Source organism: Lynx canadensis, chromosome B4 (genome assembly GCF_007474595.2).
Source record: "Lynx canadensis isolate LIC74 chromosome B4, mLynCan4.pri.v2, whole genome shotgun sequence".
Lineage (NCBI taxonomy): Eukaryota > Metazoa > Chordata > Mammalia > Carnivora > Felidae > Lynx > Lynx canadensis.
Window position 1 is genome coordinate 131,458,711 of NC_044309.1, and position 17,767 is coordinate 131,476,477.

Genomic DNA, 17,767 nt, shown 5'->3' on the forward strand with positions numbered 1-17,767 from the left:
CCCGGCCCGGGGACGTGGCAGCCGCCTCTCCCGCCAGAAAGTTTCCCAGGAGTTGGCCGCGCGCGGTGCGGGGGCGGGGGTGGGGGCCGCCCGCCCGGGGAACCATGAACGTGTTCCGGATCCTCGGCGACCTGAGCCACCTCCTGGCCATGATCTTGCTCCTGGGGAAGATCTGGAGGTCCAAGTGCTGCTCCGGTGAGGGTCGCCCGGGCGGAGGTGTGCGACGGGGTGGGGGGTGGGGTGGGGGAGGGAGGGCCTGGGCCGCCTGGGCCCCAGCCGGTGCCGCCTGCCTGCAAGCCCTGGGTGGGGAGCTGCTGAATTTCCGTTCAGGGTGGGGACTTCGGCCTGGGGGTGCTTGAGAACATGGAAAGGTGCACCCCATCAAAGAAGGAGGACCCTCGGAGATTCTGGAGGGGGGGTGATTTACCCCTGCCCCACCCCTGCCAGTGGGAAGAGGAGGGGGTGCGCAGGAGGTGATACCCTCTTGCTTCCGCTAGTCTGGCTTTTTGGACAGTTTGCTCTTTCTGCTTCTCAGGAGCTGGCGGCCTGTGACTGTGTACCCTCACTCAGGCCCAGAATGGGATCCGAAGGTGGAGGGGGGCGGTCTGCACCCAGGACTGGCCTCCAGTTCTCAGGGGCTTCTCTTTCCTCCCCCCACCACTCTCCACGGCCCCTTCCAGACATCCCCTCAGGTTGGGCCCTCTTCCCTCCTCTGCCTGCGCGTGGCACACGAGGCTGTGATGTGGCAGGAAGGACACCAGGCTGGGCCCTGGCGAGCCCGGACCTGCCCCCGTAGCAGAAGCCCCGGGAGGGCAGGAAAAGTCCCCCTTTTGCCCAGCAGTCTGGCTGCCCTCCCTGGGGGGTTTGGAGACGTTTCAGGGTGGGACTGCTGGTGGCCAAAAGGACCCGGTGCGTCAAAAAGGCCGCTCAGGCCTCCTGCAGCCATCTTTGCCGCGCTGGTGTCCTGGAGGGGCCCACCCTGTGCTTGGCACTGGGGTCAGGGCATACAGAGATGAATGCAGGCGGAGTGGGGGCCCGAGGAGGCAGAGAGCAGACCCCTGAAGTATTGGTGGAGGGAGCAGCTCTGTGCTGGGTCCTGGAGGATGGGCGGGCTGTCACCAGGAAGGGTGTGCTGTGTGGAGGGTGCTGGGGGTGCCAAAGCCCACAGGGATTGTCCCAGGGAGAGCTAGCAGCCCGATGTGGGGGAGGTCCACAAGGGAGATGAGTGGCAGAGGGGTGGGGGTCCAAATGTGAAAGCGCCTTGTCGGTCAGGCTAGGGAGTCGGGACTGGGGAGTGGCGGAAGTGTGGGGAGCAGGGGAGGGGGGCTCGGAAGGGACGTGAAGCAGGTCACTCCCTCGTGTACTGGCCACGGAGGAGGGGCTGGGTTCTGGCTCGAGAGGCATTACAAGAGGGTGTGGTCCTGGACCTGCAGGCCATTCCGGTTTCCAGTCTCTGGAGAGATGGGCACTCTGGGCCCCTCAAGTTCCCACTTGGGGAAGTGAGGCAGGAGCCCTGCGAGGGGCTCCGGTGTGGGGTGGGGGGGGGTGGGGGAGTCTAGCTCGGACCTGTCCCTGCACTTCCACGGAGGGCCCTAGGCGGGAGTGAGCAACCATGACCGGGAGGGGGCGCTGTTCCCCAACCCACGCTGCCCCGCCCGGCCCTTGGCCCCCCAGACGGGGCCAGACGGAACACCGACAACTTGGGCCCCGCGCCTGGTGGAGGGGACTTTCTAGCAGTGGAGACGTGCCAGCCAGCAACAGTCGTAGCAGCCAAGTAAATGATACGGTTTCTTAGAGGTGCTAAGTGCTACGGGGAAAGAAAAAGGGCAGCTGGGCGGTGAAGCGTGTGTGTCTGTGTGTGTCTGTGTGTGTGTGTGTGTGCGCGCGCGTGCAGGGGGATTGGCACACGCCTGGCTGGGATCTGAGGAGGTGAGGTGCCTGGACGCCAGCCCCGTCTGCCCCGAGACGCGGAGCCTGGTGTGACCCTCGCTGACCCACCCCAAAAGGTAGGAGACTGGGGCTTAGGTCTCGCCCAGCCACTGACTCCCTGTGTCACCTCGGGCCTCAGTTTTGCCACCCGTCAAATGGAAGGAGGGCTGCTGTGTGCTCAGTGGATCCCCGGGGCGGGGCGGTGGGGGGACTCTGGCCAGGTACCGGCTCGCATTCCCTTCCTTGTCCCGGGTCTCTGTGCCTGGCTCCCTTCGGTGGAAATGTTTCACTGCTTTCAAAGGAGCGTGAAAACCTTTGTGCTCCTGACTGTCGGGCTCTGGAGCACTGAGGTGTGAGTGAAGCCCAGGAACCCAGCAGGCTGAGGATGCAGAGGGGAGCGGGGGAGGAAGGCCATGTGCCGAGAGGGTAGCTGTCCCCCGCCGGGGTTGCCTCCTCCTGGACCCTCCTGAGTGGCGCCGAGGACCTCCCTGGAGAGGCCTCTGGGAGGGCTCAGTGAGATGGGGTGGCCATAGGCATGGCCCGGAGCTGGCCTCGGGTCGGCATTGCCGCCTGGACCCCAGGCGCCACTCCCAGCAGTGGGCTCCGTCACCACAGCCAGCCCCACTGCCTCAAGTCCAAGTCCCAGACCCCCCCAGGGAGGGGGCACTCACACCCTCACTGAATCCTGCGTAGGCCTCAAGTCAGTGCTGTCCCACCCGTGGGGGGGGGGGGCGTTCATCTTACAGATGAGGAGTGTGGGGCTCAGGCTCGCCACACTGGCAGGAAAGCCAGCACGGGGGCCCGGTGCCCCCCAGAACGTTGGGGGGCGTCAGCAGTTGTCTCCCTCCCCAAAATGTGCAGCACCAGAGAAATAGATAAGGCACAGTTCAGGCGTATAAAGGAAGTGGGCCCTTAATCAGGTAATGTCACTTCTGGGTGCCAAAGTCCCCAGTCACTCGGTTACACGTAGAGTAAAACCCAGATGTTATCATCGTGACCGGAGGGAGGGACTGAGGGGGACAGTGGTGAGATATGGGGCCAGGCAGGCCGCCAGGAAAGGTTGGGCGGGACCTCAGGAGCCACGAGGAGGATATGAGTCTCTATTTTAAAGGGCATTTGGGAGCCACTTAAGGGCTCTAAGTGGAATTTTATTTTAAAAATAGCCCGTTGGTTGGCAAGTGGAATGGGGGTGGGGGGGGCAGCAAGGAAGGACTTGGGGAGACGGGTGGGAGCCCTGAGGTAGGGTGCTGGGCCGGCGAGGGGCACGGGAGTGGGGGCGGTGGAGGTGGATGGCTCTTGCTTTCCTGGCGTGAGCTTGGAGGGGGCCGTGGCGGCATTCTCGAAGGAGGGGAGACAGGAGCGGGGCTCGCGGGGAGATGGTGAGTCTGGTCAGGCTGGAATGTAGGGGTCAGAACTCGGAGGAGAGTCCGGAGCTGGGGCGTCCCTGAGACGGCACGGGGCCAGGGAGAAGCCCGGGGAGCCCTCGACGATTAGGTGGTGAGGACGGGAGCGGCCAGGGGCGGTGAGCTAGCCATGAGGACAGTCGCAGAAGCCCGGGGAAGGATGTGGTTCTGAACGCAGTCCTCAGCCGCCTCTGGGGAGGTTGGGTGAGTTGACCTTTGGATCAGACACGCGGGCATCGTCGATGGGGATGGTTTGGCGAGGTGTCCAGACTGTCCTTGCCTCCCCCACCTCCGTGACGTAGCAGAAGTGGCCGAAGGGCGACTAAGGAACGTGGCCGCTAAATGCAGCATCGATCCCTGGATTGGCTCGCGGAACAGGAGGAGGGTGTCAGTGGGAAAATGGGTGAAACCTGACTGAAGCCTGGAGTTCGGTCAATAGTGCCATACGAGGGTGAATGTCCTAGTTTTGGTAAATGTTCTGCGGGAGGAAGCTGGGGGACGGGTATATGGGAACCCTCTGCACTGTCTTTATGATCAGCTGCTTTTTGTTTTACAAAGAGCAAAAATAGTTACTCCTTTTATCGCTGAAAAAAAAAAGCGTTTTGAATCTTTGATTTCTTAATTGATTTTCTTTTTAAAAATTTCTTATGTTTAGGGGCGCCTGGGTGGCGCAGTCGGTTAAGCGTCCGACTTCAGCCAGGTCACGATCTCGCGGTCTGTGAGTTCGAGCCCCGCGTCAGGCTCTGGGCTGATGGCTCGGAGCCTGGAGCCTGTTTCCGATTCTGTGTCTCCCTCTCTCTCTGCCCCTCCCCCGTTCATGCTCTGTCTCTCTCTGTCCCAAAAATAAATAAACGTTGAAAAAAAAAATTTAAAAATTTCTTATGTTTATTTTTGAGACAGAGAGAAACAGAGCATGAGTGGGGGAGGGGCAGAGAGAGAGCGGGAGAGACAGAATCCAAAGCAGGTTCCGGGCTCCAAGCTGTCAGCCCAGAGCCCGACGCGGGGCCCGAACCCACGCACCATGAGATCATGACCCGAGCCGAAGTCGGACGCTTAACCGACTGAGCCACCCAGGCGCCCCGCGTTTTGAATGTTTAAAATTTGGAAAATAAAATAGGATGGTCCTCTGGCCCTGCTTCTTCCTCTGCCCGCTCTGGTCTCCCTGATGAATCAACTCTCAGTGAGTTGCCGTCTAAAAGGCAGAACTTTGGGGACTCAGTGGAAGTGTGAGGGTGAGGCGAAGCGAAGCCCGGACCCTCCTACCCCCACCACTACACACACCCTCTCCAGAGCTGAAATCCGGGCAGGCACACGCAGGGACACCGGGATCCCTGAGATCGAGACCTGGGCTGAGGTCAAGAGTTGGACGCTTATAGGACGGAGCCCCCCCCGCCCCCCCCGGGGCGACCCCGGGCACTGGGCTTCTTGAGTGTCGTGGGGCCTAGGAGTCCGGGTCTCATTTTCCCCTCTTCTCGTTTGGCCACAGGCATCTCTGGGAAGAGCCAGATCCTTTTTGCTCTCGTCTTCACCACCAGGTACCTGGACCTGTTCACCAACTTCATCTCCGTCTACAACACAGTGATGAAGGTGAGGGCGGTGGGGGGGGGGGGGTGGGGGTGGCCGTGGTGGCAGGGTCCCCTGAGCCCCGCAGACCGAGACCGTGCGCTCGGGAACACGGGCTGTGGGGCCGGGCAGACCTGGATGGGAATCCTGACTGTGTTGACAGCCGCTGGGGGCCCTGGGCTTGGGCGAGGCCCTGGGCCCTGGGCACTTCATCTTCAGACTGAAGACAGTGCCAGTACTCGCCTCGGCGGGTTCTGTTGCGAACACGAAATGAGGTGATAAATGCAAATACACCACAGCCATCGTATATCAAGTATTCGATAAAGGGTCGCTTTATTATGCCGGTTCCAAGAAATGAGCCAAAAATCAAACCTGGTACCCTGAGCCTGCAGAGAGGTTATTCATCCGACATGCATTTGACAAATACCCATGTTTCTTGAGCACCTCCTGTGAGCCAGGTACTTGAAGAAGACCCGTGAGGCTCCTGTTCTCACGGAACCTACATTCTCACTGGGGAGACAGATAATAAAACGGCCAGCAAAACTTTGGTTAGGGGTGAGGTTATGCAGACATTATTAAAATAGGGTGACGTTGGCTTTCATTCTGTTTTTTAAAATTTTTTTTTTTCAACGTTTATTTATTTTGGGGACAGAGAGAGACAGAGCATGAACGGGGGAGGGGCAGAGAGAGAGGGAGACACAGAGTCGGAAACAGGCTCCAGGCTCTGAGCCATCAGCCCAGAGCCCGACGCGGGGCTCGAACTCACGGACCGTGAGATCGTGACCTGGCTGAAGCCGGACGCTTAACCGACTGCGCCACCCAGGAGCCCCTCATTCTGTTTTTTAACGTTTATTTTGAGAGACAGAGTGCAAGCGGGGGAGGGGGCACAGAGAGCAGGAGACACAGAACCCGAAGCAGGCGCCAGGCTCCGAGCCGTCAGCACAGAGCCCGACGCGGGGCTGGAACCCACGGACCGCGAGATCGTGACCGGAGCTGAAGTCAGACGCTTCACCGACTGAGCCCCCCCCCCCCCAGGCGCCCCTCCTTTGGTTATAATAAAAGAAGTTTTAATACCTGGGTTACGTGATAGAGAAGGAACAGGAAAATGTTCAGGGGGTGTGACCAGGAGGGGCCTCTCTGAGGAGGTGACACACGTAAGCCAAGGTCTGGGTGACACAAGGAACCAGCCACGAGGCGATCAGAGGAAGAGCGTTCCAAGCAGAGAGAAGAGCTGGTTCAGAAACCACCCAGGTGGGCTCAAGCCTGCTGTATTCAGGGGACAGGCAGGGGCTCTGCCGCCGACGGCTGGGGGAGGGCACAGGTTAACTTGGACTCAACTTTGTGATGGGAAACTGTTGCTTTGAAGCATGGTCCTGTTTCACAGGGGAAACTGAGAATGTCTTGGTCCCATTCTGACGTCTTGGGCCCCGGGCCACAACCGTTGGAGGTTACGTTGGGGTGAGCTTTTTCCAAATTAGCCATCCCACGTCTTTTTAAACTCCGCACCCAACGTGGGGCGTGCACTCGCGACCCCCAGATCGAGAGTCACGCGCTCCACCGACTGAGCGAGCGGCCAGGAACATCTCCCTCAGCCATCTTAACTCTTTAAGGCAACACAGGTTAGTGGAAGGAGCCCGGGTTTCAGAGTCAGGGAAGTGGAATGTTCCTGCTTGGATGCTGGTAACAGAGACTTAACAGAAGAGTGGTCTCAGTAGGGGCACCTGGGTGGCTCCGTTGGTTAAGCGTCCGACTTCGGCTCAGGTCATGATCTCGCGGTCCGTGAGTTCGAGCCCCGCGTCGGGCTCTGTGCTGACAGCTCAGAGCCTGGAGCCTGTTTCAGATTCTGTGTGTCCCTCTCTCTCTGAATGTCTCTGAGAGACATTCATGCTCTGTCTCTGTCTCAAGAATAAATAAAGACGTTAAAAATAAATTAAAAATAAGAAAAGAGTGATTTTAGTAAGATGAAGGTTTATTTTTTCTTTACTCATAATGTGGAATCTGGACGTGGGCCATCCAGGGCTGGGATGGCAGCTCCTTTTGTTTGTTTGTTTAAGTTTATTTATTTTGAGAGAGAGCGTGCGAGCAGCGGAGGGGCAGAGAGAGAGGGAGACACAGAATCCAAAGCAGGCTCCAGGCCCTGAGCTGTCAGCACAGACCCCGACGCGGGGCTCAAACCCACGAACTGTGAGATCATGACCTGAGCCGAAGACAGATGCTCAACCAACCGGGCCACCCAGGCACCCCTTGAAATTTTTAATTTTTAAAGAGGCCCTGCAAGTTAGATAGCAAGTCCTAATGTGGCATTTAGCCTCAAAATGGATGCCAGGGCTCCTACCATCACGTCACATTCTGGGCAGGAAGGAAGAGGAAAGGAAAAAAGAGCAACAGTGTACCTGCCATCTGGGTAAGCCCTTTGTAAAGAGCTTTCCCTAACCCTAGCCAGTGACTGCGCGTCACTGACCATCCTTATCTGCAAAGGAGGCTGAGAAATGTAGTTTTCAGTTGGGCACATCATCTAATAGTTCCATTTTTTTTTTTTTTTTTCCTAAAGTTTATTTCTGAGCGAGCGCAAGCAATCATGAGCAGGGGAGGGACAGAGAGAGAACATCCCAGGCAGGCTCCACACTCCCGGCGCAGAGCCCGATGCAGGCCTCGATCTCATGAACTGTGAGCTCACGACCCGAGCTGCGATCAAGAGTTGGATGCTTAACTGAGCCACCCAGGCGCCCCACTAACAGTTCCCTTTTTCAGGAAGGAAGGCTACATAATGGGGAACTCTACCGATCTCGCGGGGCTATTGTGAAGACTGTATGAGATGATTTAGGTAAAGCGCCTAGCACCCAGAAGGTACTTTCTCCTCCACATCAGGGATGTGACTTTGGGATTCCAGGCATCTCGCTGGAATGGAAGGTGTTGTTGCCTGTGGGGCGTCGAACTGTGTGAACTTGTCTGAGGTCCTGAAATCACAGTCTGCTTAAATTCAACACGGAACTAGCAACCACCACCTGCTCGGTTCATTTTTCTGCCTGAGGGTCGGACTTGAACGGTCCTGGGAGGGGCTGAGGACCCAGCGCTTGGCATGGCAGAATGAGTTAGTTGTAGAAACCTCAGAGAGGCCAGTTTCTGCATTGGTGAAGTGAGGAAGTGATCACCACTTCACTGATTCATTCATTCATTCTGGGATGTTTTGTGCCGGGCCCTGAGTTAGGGGCCGGGTGTTCAGAGGTGGACAGGACAGTCAGGACCCGCTTACAGAAAATGGGGGAAAGAGACCGGGTACACAGACATTTCCAGAGCATGTGATTATGGGGGACATCGTATATGTTCCCGTGGAGCTATGGCGACACCAAGTGTATTTGCCTCATTCTGGTGAGAAACTGAGTTTGGAAGTTCACATAGGAGTTCTCTAGGCCAGTGAGTTCCTGGACCAGCAGCATCAGCATCACATAGGAACCTGCTAGAACACAACAGGCCTACTCAGACCTACTAAATCAGTAACTCTGGGGGCAGGCGGGGAAAAAGGTGGCTACTTATGTGATTCTGATGCACAAAGTTGAGAACCTCTGGCCTAGAAAGTTAGAGGCCAAACCATAACGTCACATGCTGGAGGACGGCTACTGCAATTAGAGCTTTCTGGGGCGCTTGGGTGGCTCGGTCAGTTAAGCGTCTGACTCTTGACTTCGGCTCAGGTCATGATCTCACGGTTCGTGAGTTTGAGCCCTGCATCGGGTTCTGCACTGACAGTGTAGCACCTGCTTGGGATTCTGTCTCCCTCTCTTCTCTGCCCATCCTCCGCTTGCTCTCTCTCTCTTTCAAAATAAATTAAAAAAAAAAAAAAAAAGAGCAGTGCCCGGGTGGCTCAATTGGTAAGTGTCTGACTTCGGCTCAGGTCATGATCTCGCGGTCTGTGAGTTTGAGCCTCACGTCGGGCTCTGTGCTGACAGCTCGGAGCCTGGAGCCTGCTTCAGATTCTGTGTCTCCGTCTCTCTCTGCCCGTCTCCTGCTTGCGCTCTCTCTCTCTGAAAAGTAAATATTAAAAAAAAATTTTTTTTCTAAAGAGAGTGCTTTTCCGCAGGAGCAATGACCAAATGATTCAAAGGACGTTAGTCCTAGTGGAAGAATGCTCACAGGTCACTGATGCAGATCTAGGAATTTGACATTTAAGAGCCCTGGAATGCCACTGCTAAATCCCCCGACAGAGACCAACCCTCCCCCCCATCTCCTGCCTGAGGCTCTCCAGTAAGGAGATGCCCAGGCACCTTTGGGTCCTCACACGGTTAGTGCCAGTGGTCCTAATTAGAAGCAAGGAGTTACTTAGCAAAAGGGTCATTAGTTTCGGAATCAAGGGCAATGACTCCGGAGAAATTGTACGCATTTCACTTCTTCCCCCTTGGGGCAAGAGCACTGGCCCTTTAGTTAGGCTGGTCCCAACTCAAGGTAGCTTGGAAGCCCAGCCAATAGAGTGGGAAATGACTTCATTATGGATTCCCCTGTGGCCCTTTCCCTTGTTAGGTGGTTTTTCTCCTCTGTGCCTACGTCACAGTGTACATGATCTATGGGAAATTTCGGAAAACATTTGACAGTGAGAATGACACGTTCCGCCTGGAATTTCTTCTGGTCCCTGTCATTGGTCTCTCCTTCCTTGAGAACTACAGTTTCACTCCCTTGGAGGTAAGTGAAGGGACGCGGAATACTAATTGCTAAGGGTAAACACATTGCCGAACATCCTTCCCGCTGATCTTTTGTAACGTCTGGGCTTGTGTTTTGGTACAACCGTGACCATCACTCGTATATTGTTGTTGAGAAATTGGTAATAAGCTATTCACACGACTCCATTTGGAAATGGGCGCATCCAAATAGTCCTGTGGATAAACAGAGCAGGCATCACAGCACCACTTACGGTTATTGAGAACTTCTGTCCCAAAGGCGGACACCTGAGCACGGTCCAGGCCGAGAACGTAACTCAGGAAGTCTGGGCTGTGGACCAACAAACATGAACTTGTGATGCTCGTGCACTGTGAGAAACTATGGCCTCCATTAAGGCGAGTTTATACACTAAAGTTCTGCTCCGATTAAAAAATTATGTTCGAAAAGGTCCACGTGATGTGAAAAAAAAGCAGTTTACTTGGAACTTTTCAAATATTTCCCATTTACAGGGCAAAGGGGGTGGAATGGATTACATTTCGGGAACTTTTTGGTTTCGTTGTATCCTGTCCCGTGAACATTTTAGTAATTACCTTCTTTTGAAGAGATGGCCCCCTTCTTGGTCTTGATCAGCCTCCTCCGGCCTCTTCCCTCTTTGGCTCAGATCCTCTGGACTTTCTCGATCTACCTGGAATCCGTGGCCATCCTGCCCCAGCTTTTCATGATCAGTAAAACCGGAGAGGCTGAGACCATCACTACTCACTACCTGTTCTTTCTCGGGCTGTACCGGGCACTCTACCTGGCTAACTGGATCAGGCGGTACCAGACTGAGAACTTCTACGACCAAATTGCAGTGGTGTCTGGAGTAGTACAAACCATCTTCTATTGTGACTTCTTCTACTTGTATGTGACCAAAGGTAGGTGCGCGGCCACAGCAGTGTTGCTGGCACTGGCAGGTGTCACCCGTTCACTAGTGGAGGGGATTTGGGAAGTGGACATAGCTCCAAGTCTCTGCCCCTCGTGGTGCTTTTGTTTCAGTGGGATGAGACGAACAAGTGTTGTTAAGAATCAAGCACCATGAAGAACTACAGACCAGGACACGGACACACATGATATACATAGAGAGGTCGACTGTGAGAGGACATCGGACAGAATGCTTGTTAGAAAGATATACAAGGAACATTCCAGAAGAATAGCTTGTGCAGGAGCCCTAAGGCAGGAACCAGCTTGGTGTGCTAAAGGACAGAAAGGCTAGCGTGTTCAGAATCTATGAACCTGGAGAGATCAGAGGGTAATAATGGGTTTGCGTCGCACAGGGCAGCCACCGGAGGGCTCATTTACAGAGCCAGCAGCTGCTGGGCAGAGTGAAGGGCGGCCGAAGCAGGGAGACTTGTTATGGGGCAGGTGTGGTTGTTGGAAGAGGTCACCAGTGGGTGGGCAATCTTGAGCGGAGAGGGAACTGGACAGATGTGAAACCGAAGTGGAGGCCAACTGCATTTGTGGCCTAAGGGAGAGTGGGATCAGGAACATAGGTGGGGCGTAGGGGTGAGGGGGTCTGTAGGTAGTCCGTGATGAAGCTTCCCCCTTGGCTGTAACATGTAGCTACTGTGGACTGGGCATTAGAGATCCTAGGGTTATGTAGTTAAAAGGGAGTTATCAGTGTGGTGAATTCTCATTTCGTCTCTATTTTCTCCTAGTCCTTAAAGGAAAGAAGTTAAGTCTTCCAATGCCAATTTGAGGGCCCCACGGATGGTTCTACGCCTTCACGAGGACACAGAATAAACTCTTTGAAATAGTCTCCTGGACTTCTACAGGACTCAGGCCTAATGTCAGTCAGAAAAATGCTTAGTGGGGATATCTCAGCAGAGCACTGATCTACGTAGAAGACGTTCTCACCAATCTCTCCCTTAAATTATAGCTGCAGTGAGAAACCCAGGCCAATTATACGAGCATGGTGCCTGTCAGCTGGACCTCAAGAAATCTTAGGTGCTTAACCCATATACGGGTGAAATAACCTTGCTCTCTATGGCCCTAGTGTGAGCCTCCCACTAAGTAACAGTCAGTCCCACCTGGAAAGATGTCTCTCTGTGTAGAAGACAAATGCCCCCCAAGACCAGACTTCCAGAAACACAGGCTGCTGTGGCGATTTTCACTTCCCAGACACGAGACCAAGTTTAGGCAGGGATACAAAGCTGATGGTCTCACAGGGATGAAGTGTCGTTACTTCACTTCTAACCCGCCTCCAAAAGCCAGACAAAAGCCACATAGATCAGCCTCGGCCAGACTTCAGTAGTTGTGTGCCTCAGCTCTAAGATGGCCTTGCGTCTCGCCACGGCTACGGCAGCTCCACATGGAGTACTTGAATCCAAGCAATAACCTAGGTGGGTACTGCTACCACGAGGACCATTCTATCAGTGAGGAAACCAATGCTGAAGCCTTAACCTACTAGGTGTCCTGCCTCGTTGCTTTGGGATTCAAATCTTCCCGGTAAGACCCATCAACCCCACCTCCCTTCCACGTTTTTAGGTGCTAAGGTTACTACTCAACCCAACACGCCCCAAACTTGGTCTTGAAGCGAATAAAAACTGTAAGGCAACTACCGCTGTCCTGTGGTCAGAGAAGTTTTAAGCAATAAAAAGCTCACACCTTATTGTCAACAGTGTTTTATTTATACCTACAAAAGAAAACAAGATGGTATCAAAAGGACAATTGACAAACTAAGAATAGTAACATAGCTCTTAGAATCCTGTGCCTGAACATCACACATCTACAAATCTTTCAAGTCTTAATGCGACAGGAATGTGTTCAGAGACCAGCAAGAACATGAATAGAGCACTGATCCCAAGCAAAAGCCACCAACCTTTTAGATGAGAGAAGTCCACACAACGAATGGTTAGGGAGGAACTGGGGAGAAGCAGCCCCAGAGCTTAATATTGAAATCCTTTCCCTAAATGAGTTTCGACCGTGACTGCAGTAACTAGCCTCACACGAGGACTCTTCTGCTCATGTTCTGAAGCAAAGGCAGAGCCTGAATTATGAGGGACAGACGCAGAGGCAGAAGAGTTACTCTAAAGCCGTTTAGGAAAGACTCTGCTCGATCTCAGCTGCGCTCAGGCCACGATAGCTTTTGAGATTCGGGATATGCTGTTATTTTGACTTTAGGACCACAATATCCCTGGTGGAAAAAGGGAAGCGAGTGGCGGACCAAATGCCGTCTGCGGGCCCAGAGGCCTTCGCCACCAAGGGAGGCTTTAAGACCTGCGAGAGAGTAAATGGCACCCCTTACAGTGGCACCTCTGTTTAAAAATAGTCACAAGTCTGATGTAGAAAGAAATGTCTACAACGGACTGGTCAGTGCTCAGACAAAATTTTTCTGTGGCGGGGGGCACTTTGGTTTGAAAGCACAGAGCAGTTCTGCCCAAGTTTTCCTGTGCCTACCATCCTCCCTCGGCCTCAACTTCTATAAGGGGGGAAAAATGAGAAGTAAAGGAAGAAGAAAGTGTGGGGGGACTGGGGGGAGACGACATGTCAAAGTTCTCACATGCACAGATTTCAGCTTATGCTGACAACCTACCTGTATGTTGCACATTCAACCATACTTTTCAGAACCCCTCAGAAACCATCCCTTCTCTCTCCCTGAAGAATTTTAAAAAGAAAAGAAAAAAACAAAAGAACCTCAAGTATTTAGATATTACAAACCAGCAAGCACCCTCAGGCCTTAGCCAAAGGACACAGTGGAGCCTTCCCCCTTTAACTACATTGTTAATGAACGATACCAATAGCATAAAAAAATTAATAGTCCAACACTGGATATGGAAGAGGTTTCTGGGGCTGTCTGGTTTCCCTGTCCTGTTACGGTGACCACAAGAGCAGAGAATTCTTTCTAGGCCCGTGTGCTACAGGAAGTCTCAGTTAAACAGTATCATTCTAAAGGGGACAAACTCACCTACCTTCGGAAGGAGGAAAAGTGAAAGGACTTAGGCTTTAGTCCTCTGTAACTTCTCTTAAGCACTACCTACCTGTAAAAAGCTGAGTGCAAAAGGATGCGGAAGAAAATGTGCATCCCAAAGCTGTTACAACAAAGCACTGCAGAGAAGAGTATGAAGAGAATTAAGAGTTCTTTCTTAACAGACCCCGAAGGTTCTTTATTCAAGAGAATTTGGCCGAAAGGGCAGAGTAGCTGGCAAGAGTTGCTTTTATTCTAGCTTTATAGATACGGAGTTTAAAAAGAAACTTTGCCACTGAGTATATTGTTTATAATTAAAAGTGGTTTTTACACTGCAGGTGAACGCATATGTAACTGGTTAAATTATTTAACTGGTTAATAAATTTTCAGTGAGCATTTACGTTCATTCTGCCCCGAGCAACTATCTAGTTGGAAAATGAATTTCACAGATGGTCCCTGGTTATGTGGGGAAGAAAACTAGGCAGCTTCCACCCAGACGCCGAGATGCTACGTTTAACCATTTCAATAAACACTTGGGGTTTTTAAAAGACACACTTAAGAAACTCAGACTCAGCAATTCAATGTCTAACCTGACTAAAATGGTTATTTTTCAGTAATTGGGAAGGGGCAAGGCAGAATATAAGGGAGACAAAACCAATTAGGAATTTTTTTAACTGTCAAATGCACTTAACGAGCAATCAGCCAAAATGACAATGGCCAGTGCATTGTCTTAAATACTCATCAGGCCCAAGGAACATTAAAAAGTATTACAGAATGTGCAGGGAATTCCCTCCTGGTTTTCTAACCCAAGTAATGAGAGCAATCTAAAGCACAGATGCCACCTTCTTCTGCAGAATTCAACCCTCTACCCTCCCCCCCTACCCCCAACTCAGGACAACAAAAATGGGCTCCCACAAAAGGGCCTAATACCTTACTTTTTCTTTTAAGATGAAAAATAGCTCAAGTATCCTCAACATGCAAGAAGTTGGGGAAAAAAAAAAAAAAAAGAATCTCTTCCAGTCGGCTATATATATGTTTTTACAAAATCTGTTATTTCAGACTGGATCATTTTGGTGGACAGAAGAAACCTGGCAGTGAATTCTAACTAATCTGCATGAAAGACAAATCACAATGGTTGGGGGAAAAATAAAAAAAAGAAAGAAAAGGGGAAGAGAAATAAAAGGGAAAGACAGCGTTCCTTTAAATGTAGTTAAGTCTGCGCAAGTCACTACCACTCGAGTGGTTTCATTTACGTGAAGGGGGAGGAGGAGGAGGGGGAGGGGGGTATTGATAGGCCGTCTGCCCCATGTAACCTATCATATTGGTAGCTCCCGGAGGCTGTGCGAACTGTTGTGACATCAGTGGCTGTGGCTGCTGCCCAGACCGGCCTATCCCACTAAACTGCTGGCTAGAGCTCTGTGAACTTCTCCCAGTTGAGGTGGTGCTACCAGCCCCGTAAGTGCCAGCGCCATATTCCTGGGCTGTATAGCCACTGGTGCCATAAGCAGCTGCCCCATAGGTGCCTTGACCATAGGTGTATTGGCCTGCTTGCGCTCCAAAGGCAGAATTTGGACTTCCATAGCCACTGCCGTTAGCATAACCGGCTCTATCGGTTTCACTACGATCCCGATAGCTCGCAGAGTCTCTCCGGCCACCATCCTTGACTCCTCGAAGCCTCCGGTCACACTCATCCTGATACATCAGATTGGGATTGTTGGCAGAAGAAGTGGTCCGGTATCGAGAACGACCTCCTGATGGGAGGACACGAGGAGTTTTTAATGCCAGAAATACAGTCCACACACGACCACGTGTAAAAACTTCTACCAGGTACAAAAGCAGTCAACGTTCTTTCTTGATCTGATTTTTACCCAGGCCAGCCTCCAAATCCGTTACTTTAAAATATACCCATCATTTGATTCTTTAATAGGACATATTCAAAAGAATGGTAAACGCGAAAAGACATTCAACTTCTCACCATTGTAAATCCTTTTCTTTGAGGATTATTAAGAGACACAATCTTACAAATGTAGCAACAATGGTAAAGAAGTTGAGGTGACTTACCATAGATTAAAAATAAAAAGACAGTGGGGCGCCTGGGTGGCTCAGTCAGTTAAGCGTCTGACTTGGGCTCAGGTCATGATCTCACAGCTCGTGAGTTTAAGTCCTGCACTGGGCTCTGTGCTGACAGCTCAGCGCCTGGAGCGTGCTTCAGATTCTGTTTCTCCCTCTCTCTGCCCCACCCCTGCTCACGCTCTGTCTCTCCTTCAAAAATAAATAAACATTAATAACAAAAAGATAAGCAGCCAAGTTGGTATGACCCTACGAGGACCGTCTACTAGCGCACACCAGCTCGTACGTTGCCCCGTGGGCCTAGCCGCGTCAAAGTTATCTCACAAACTTGAAGTTCCTAGGCTCAATTCCAAACCTACTTACAAATAAACCAAAAACCTTGTATTTTAAAAACCGTTCAGGTAATTCAGACACAGAGCTTTAGCATGCAGTAAGTTTGGGACAAAAGAATACCAAAATAGTAGTTCAGAAGCTATGACCCTAGCCTATTTTGCAACTATCCAATTTTTTTTTAAGTAGGCTTCATGCCTAGTGAGGAGCCCAAGGCGGAGCTCGACCTCATGCCCCTGAGATCAAGACCCGAGCTGAGATCAAGAGTTGGGATGCTTAACCAACTGAGTCACGCAGGTGTCCCAGAACTATCCAATTTTTATATTCGTTAACTATACCTGTTTCTACTGCCACAAAACGATATAAAATTACTGATCTCTTCACATGAGAAACTGAAAGCCTAATACACTAAAGTTTTTGAAGGTATTAAAAATAACCGTAATTCACCTGAATTTTGAACATGCACCATATACTTCACAACACAAAAGTCAGTTTTATATTACTGTCTATGGAAATACCATGCTGCTAGGAGGCCAAACATGACAGCCCCCCCCCCCCGCCCCAATCACATGGTCTTACTTAGAAACAATTATGAAAACCTATTAATCACTATCCTCTGTTATTCAGTAACACTTAAAAGTCTTCACAGGACTTAAACAAACCAAAAAAAGGCCCAATGAGCCCAAAAAGATACCTTGGCAGTACCTGGAAAACTCCAGGACTTACCCTTACCCCCTCCTCCGCCGCCTCCTCTGTGGTCCACCAGCTGCATCAGTTTTGGATTGATAGCCTGATTAGCCTCTTCCAGCACTTTGATCAGCTCTCTGGCCTGCTTTAGGTTCCCTGGGGTGAAGAAGGTGTAGGCAGTGCCCTTGTTGGTGCTACGGGCTGTTCGGCCAATACGGTGCACATAATCCTCAGAGCTGTTTGGATAGTCATAGTTGATCACAAACTTGACATCTTCCACATCTTCGAGGCCAACGACGAATCGGTGTGTAGGTTGATGTGGCAGGGAAAGAGAAGGTAAAGGACATGCCAACAACAGGTGGGAAGCACGAATGCAGATGACAGCAAGAGGAAAGAAGATCAAGTTAGTAACCATTCTGAACAGGAACAAAAAAAGACTCATCCCAACAGAGTAAAAGAGGATTACTGATTCTTGGGACATGCACAGGAAGCGGCATCTTTATCAGCTATGAAATCCTAATGGAATCCCATTCAACCACCCGAACTCTTGCCTCTTTATTTTAACCAACGTACTGGCAGGAGTTGTATCGAATTCCAGCTCCTTTTCAAAACCGGAAATGTAGAAAAAAAGCGGTACCACCGATAAGCTACAAGATCAAATTACTTCTACTCTGTTGGGAGAAGCCTGGCAAAATCTACCAGTAATATAACAAACTTACCTTTAAACCAGTCACAGAGCAAAATGAAAAAAGAAACTTCATATATACTTTACTACATTTTCAAGGAGACTCAATCAGAATAGATTAAAAGAATTTTTGCTCTCGTTATTTAAAAAACTGATCAGAGCCAAAGTACAGTACACACCTATTTTCCTTTGCAGAAATATCCGAATTATCTTTCCCCATTCAATTACCACAAGAGCACATTACACTAAAATTTCACTGTACTACCAAGCCCAGCTCTGCCAAATGAGGTTTTTTTGCTCAACTCAAGGTTATTTCAACTCAGTACTTGCTTCAATTGTCAAAGATTGTCTACATAACCTGGGAAATTAAAATAGCCAAAGAGGGTGGGAAAAACCATGAAACCTTGAGACACAAGTTTAATGTTCTATCCACTGCTGGGAATTGGGTTGAATAACCTCCTAATGCTTCAAGTATGTAAATGTTAGTGTAATGCTTTCAGCTAAATGTAG

General features: G+C 51.3%; 2 protein-coding genes across 2 annotated transcripts in view; one reads left to right on the forward strand and one right to left on the reverse strand.

Moving 5' to 3' along the window:
* On the forward strand, positions 1 to 12,189 carry KDELR3 (KDEL endoplasmic reticulum protein retention receptor 3). The gene is made up of 5 exons (XM_030320630.2): positions 1 to 195; positions 4,819 to 4,919; positions 9,408 to 9,566; positions 10,204 to 10,456; positions 11,237 to 12,189. Exons 1-5 carry the CDS (start codon positions 105 to 107, stop codon positions 11,275 to 11,277), a joined length of 645 nt encoding a protein of 214 aa, XP_030176490.1. The 5' UTR covers positions 1 to 104; the 3' UTR covers positions 11,278 to 12,189.
* Positions 12,190 to 17,767, reverse strand: part of DDX17 (DEAD-box helicase 17) — a 21,641-nt gene continuing 16,063 nt past the window's right edge. The window contains exons 14-15 of the mRNA XM_030322315.1: positions 16,612 to 16,854; positions 12,190 to 15,236 (exon numbers count right to left, since the gene is read on the reverse strand). Of these exons, the coding sequence (XP_030178175.1) occupies positions 14,731 to 15,236; positions 16,612 to 16,854 (749 nt within the window). The 3' untranslated portion in view covers positions 12,190 to 14,730. The remainder of the gene's footprint in view (positions 15,237 to 16,611; positions 16,855 to 17,767) is intronic.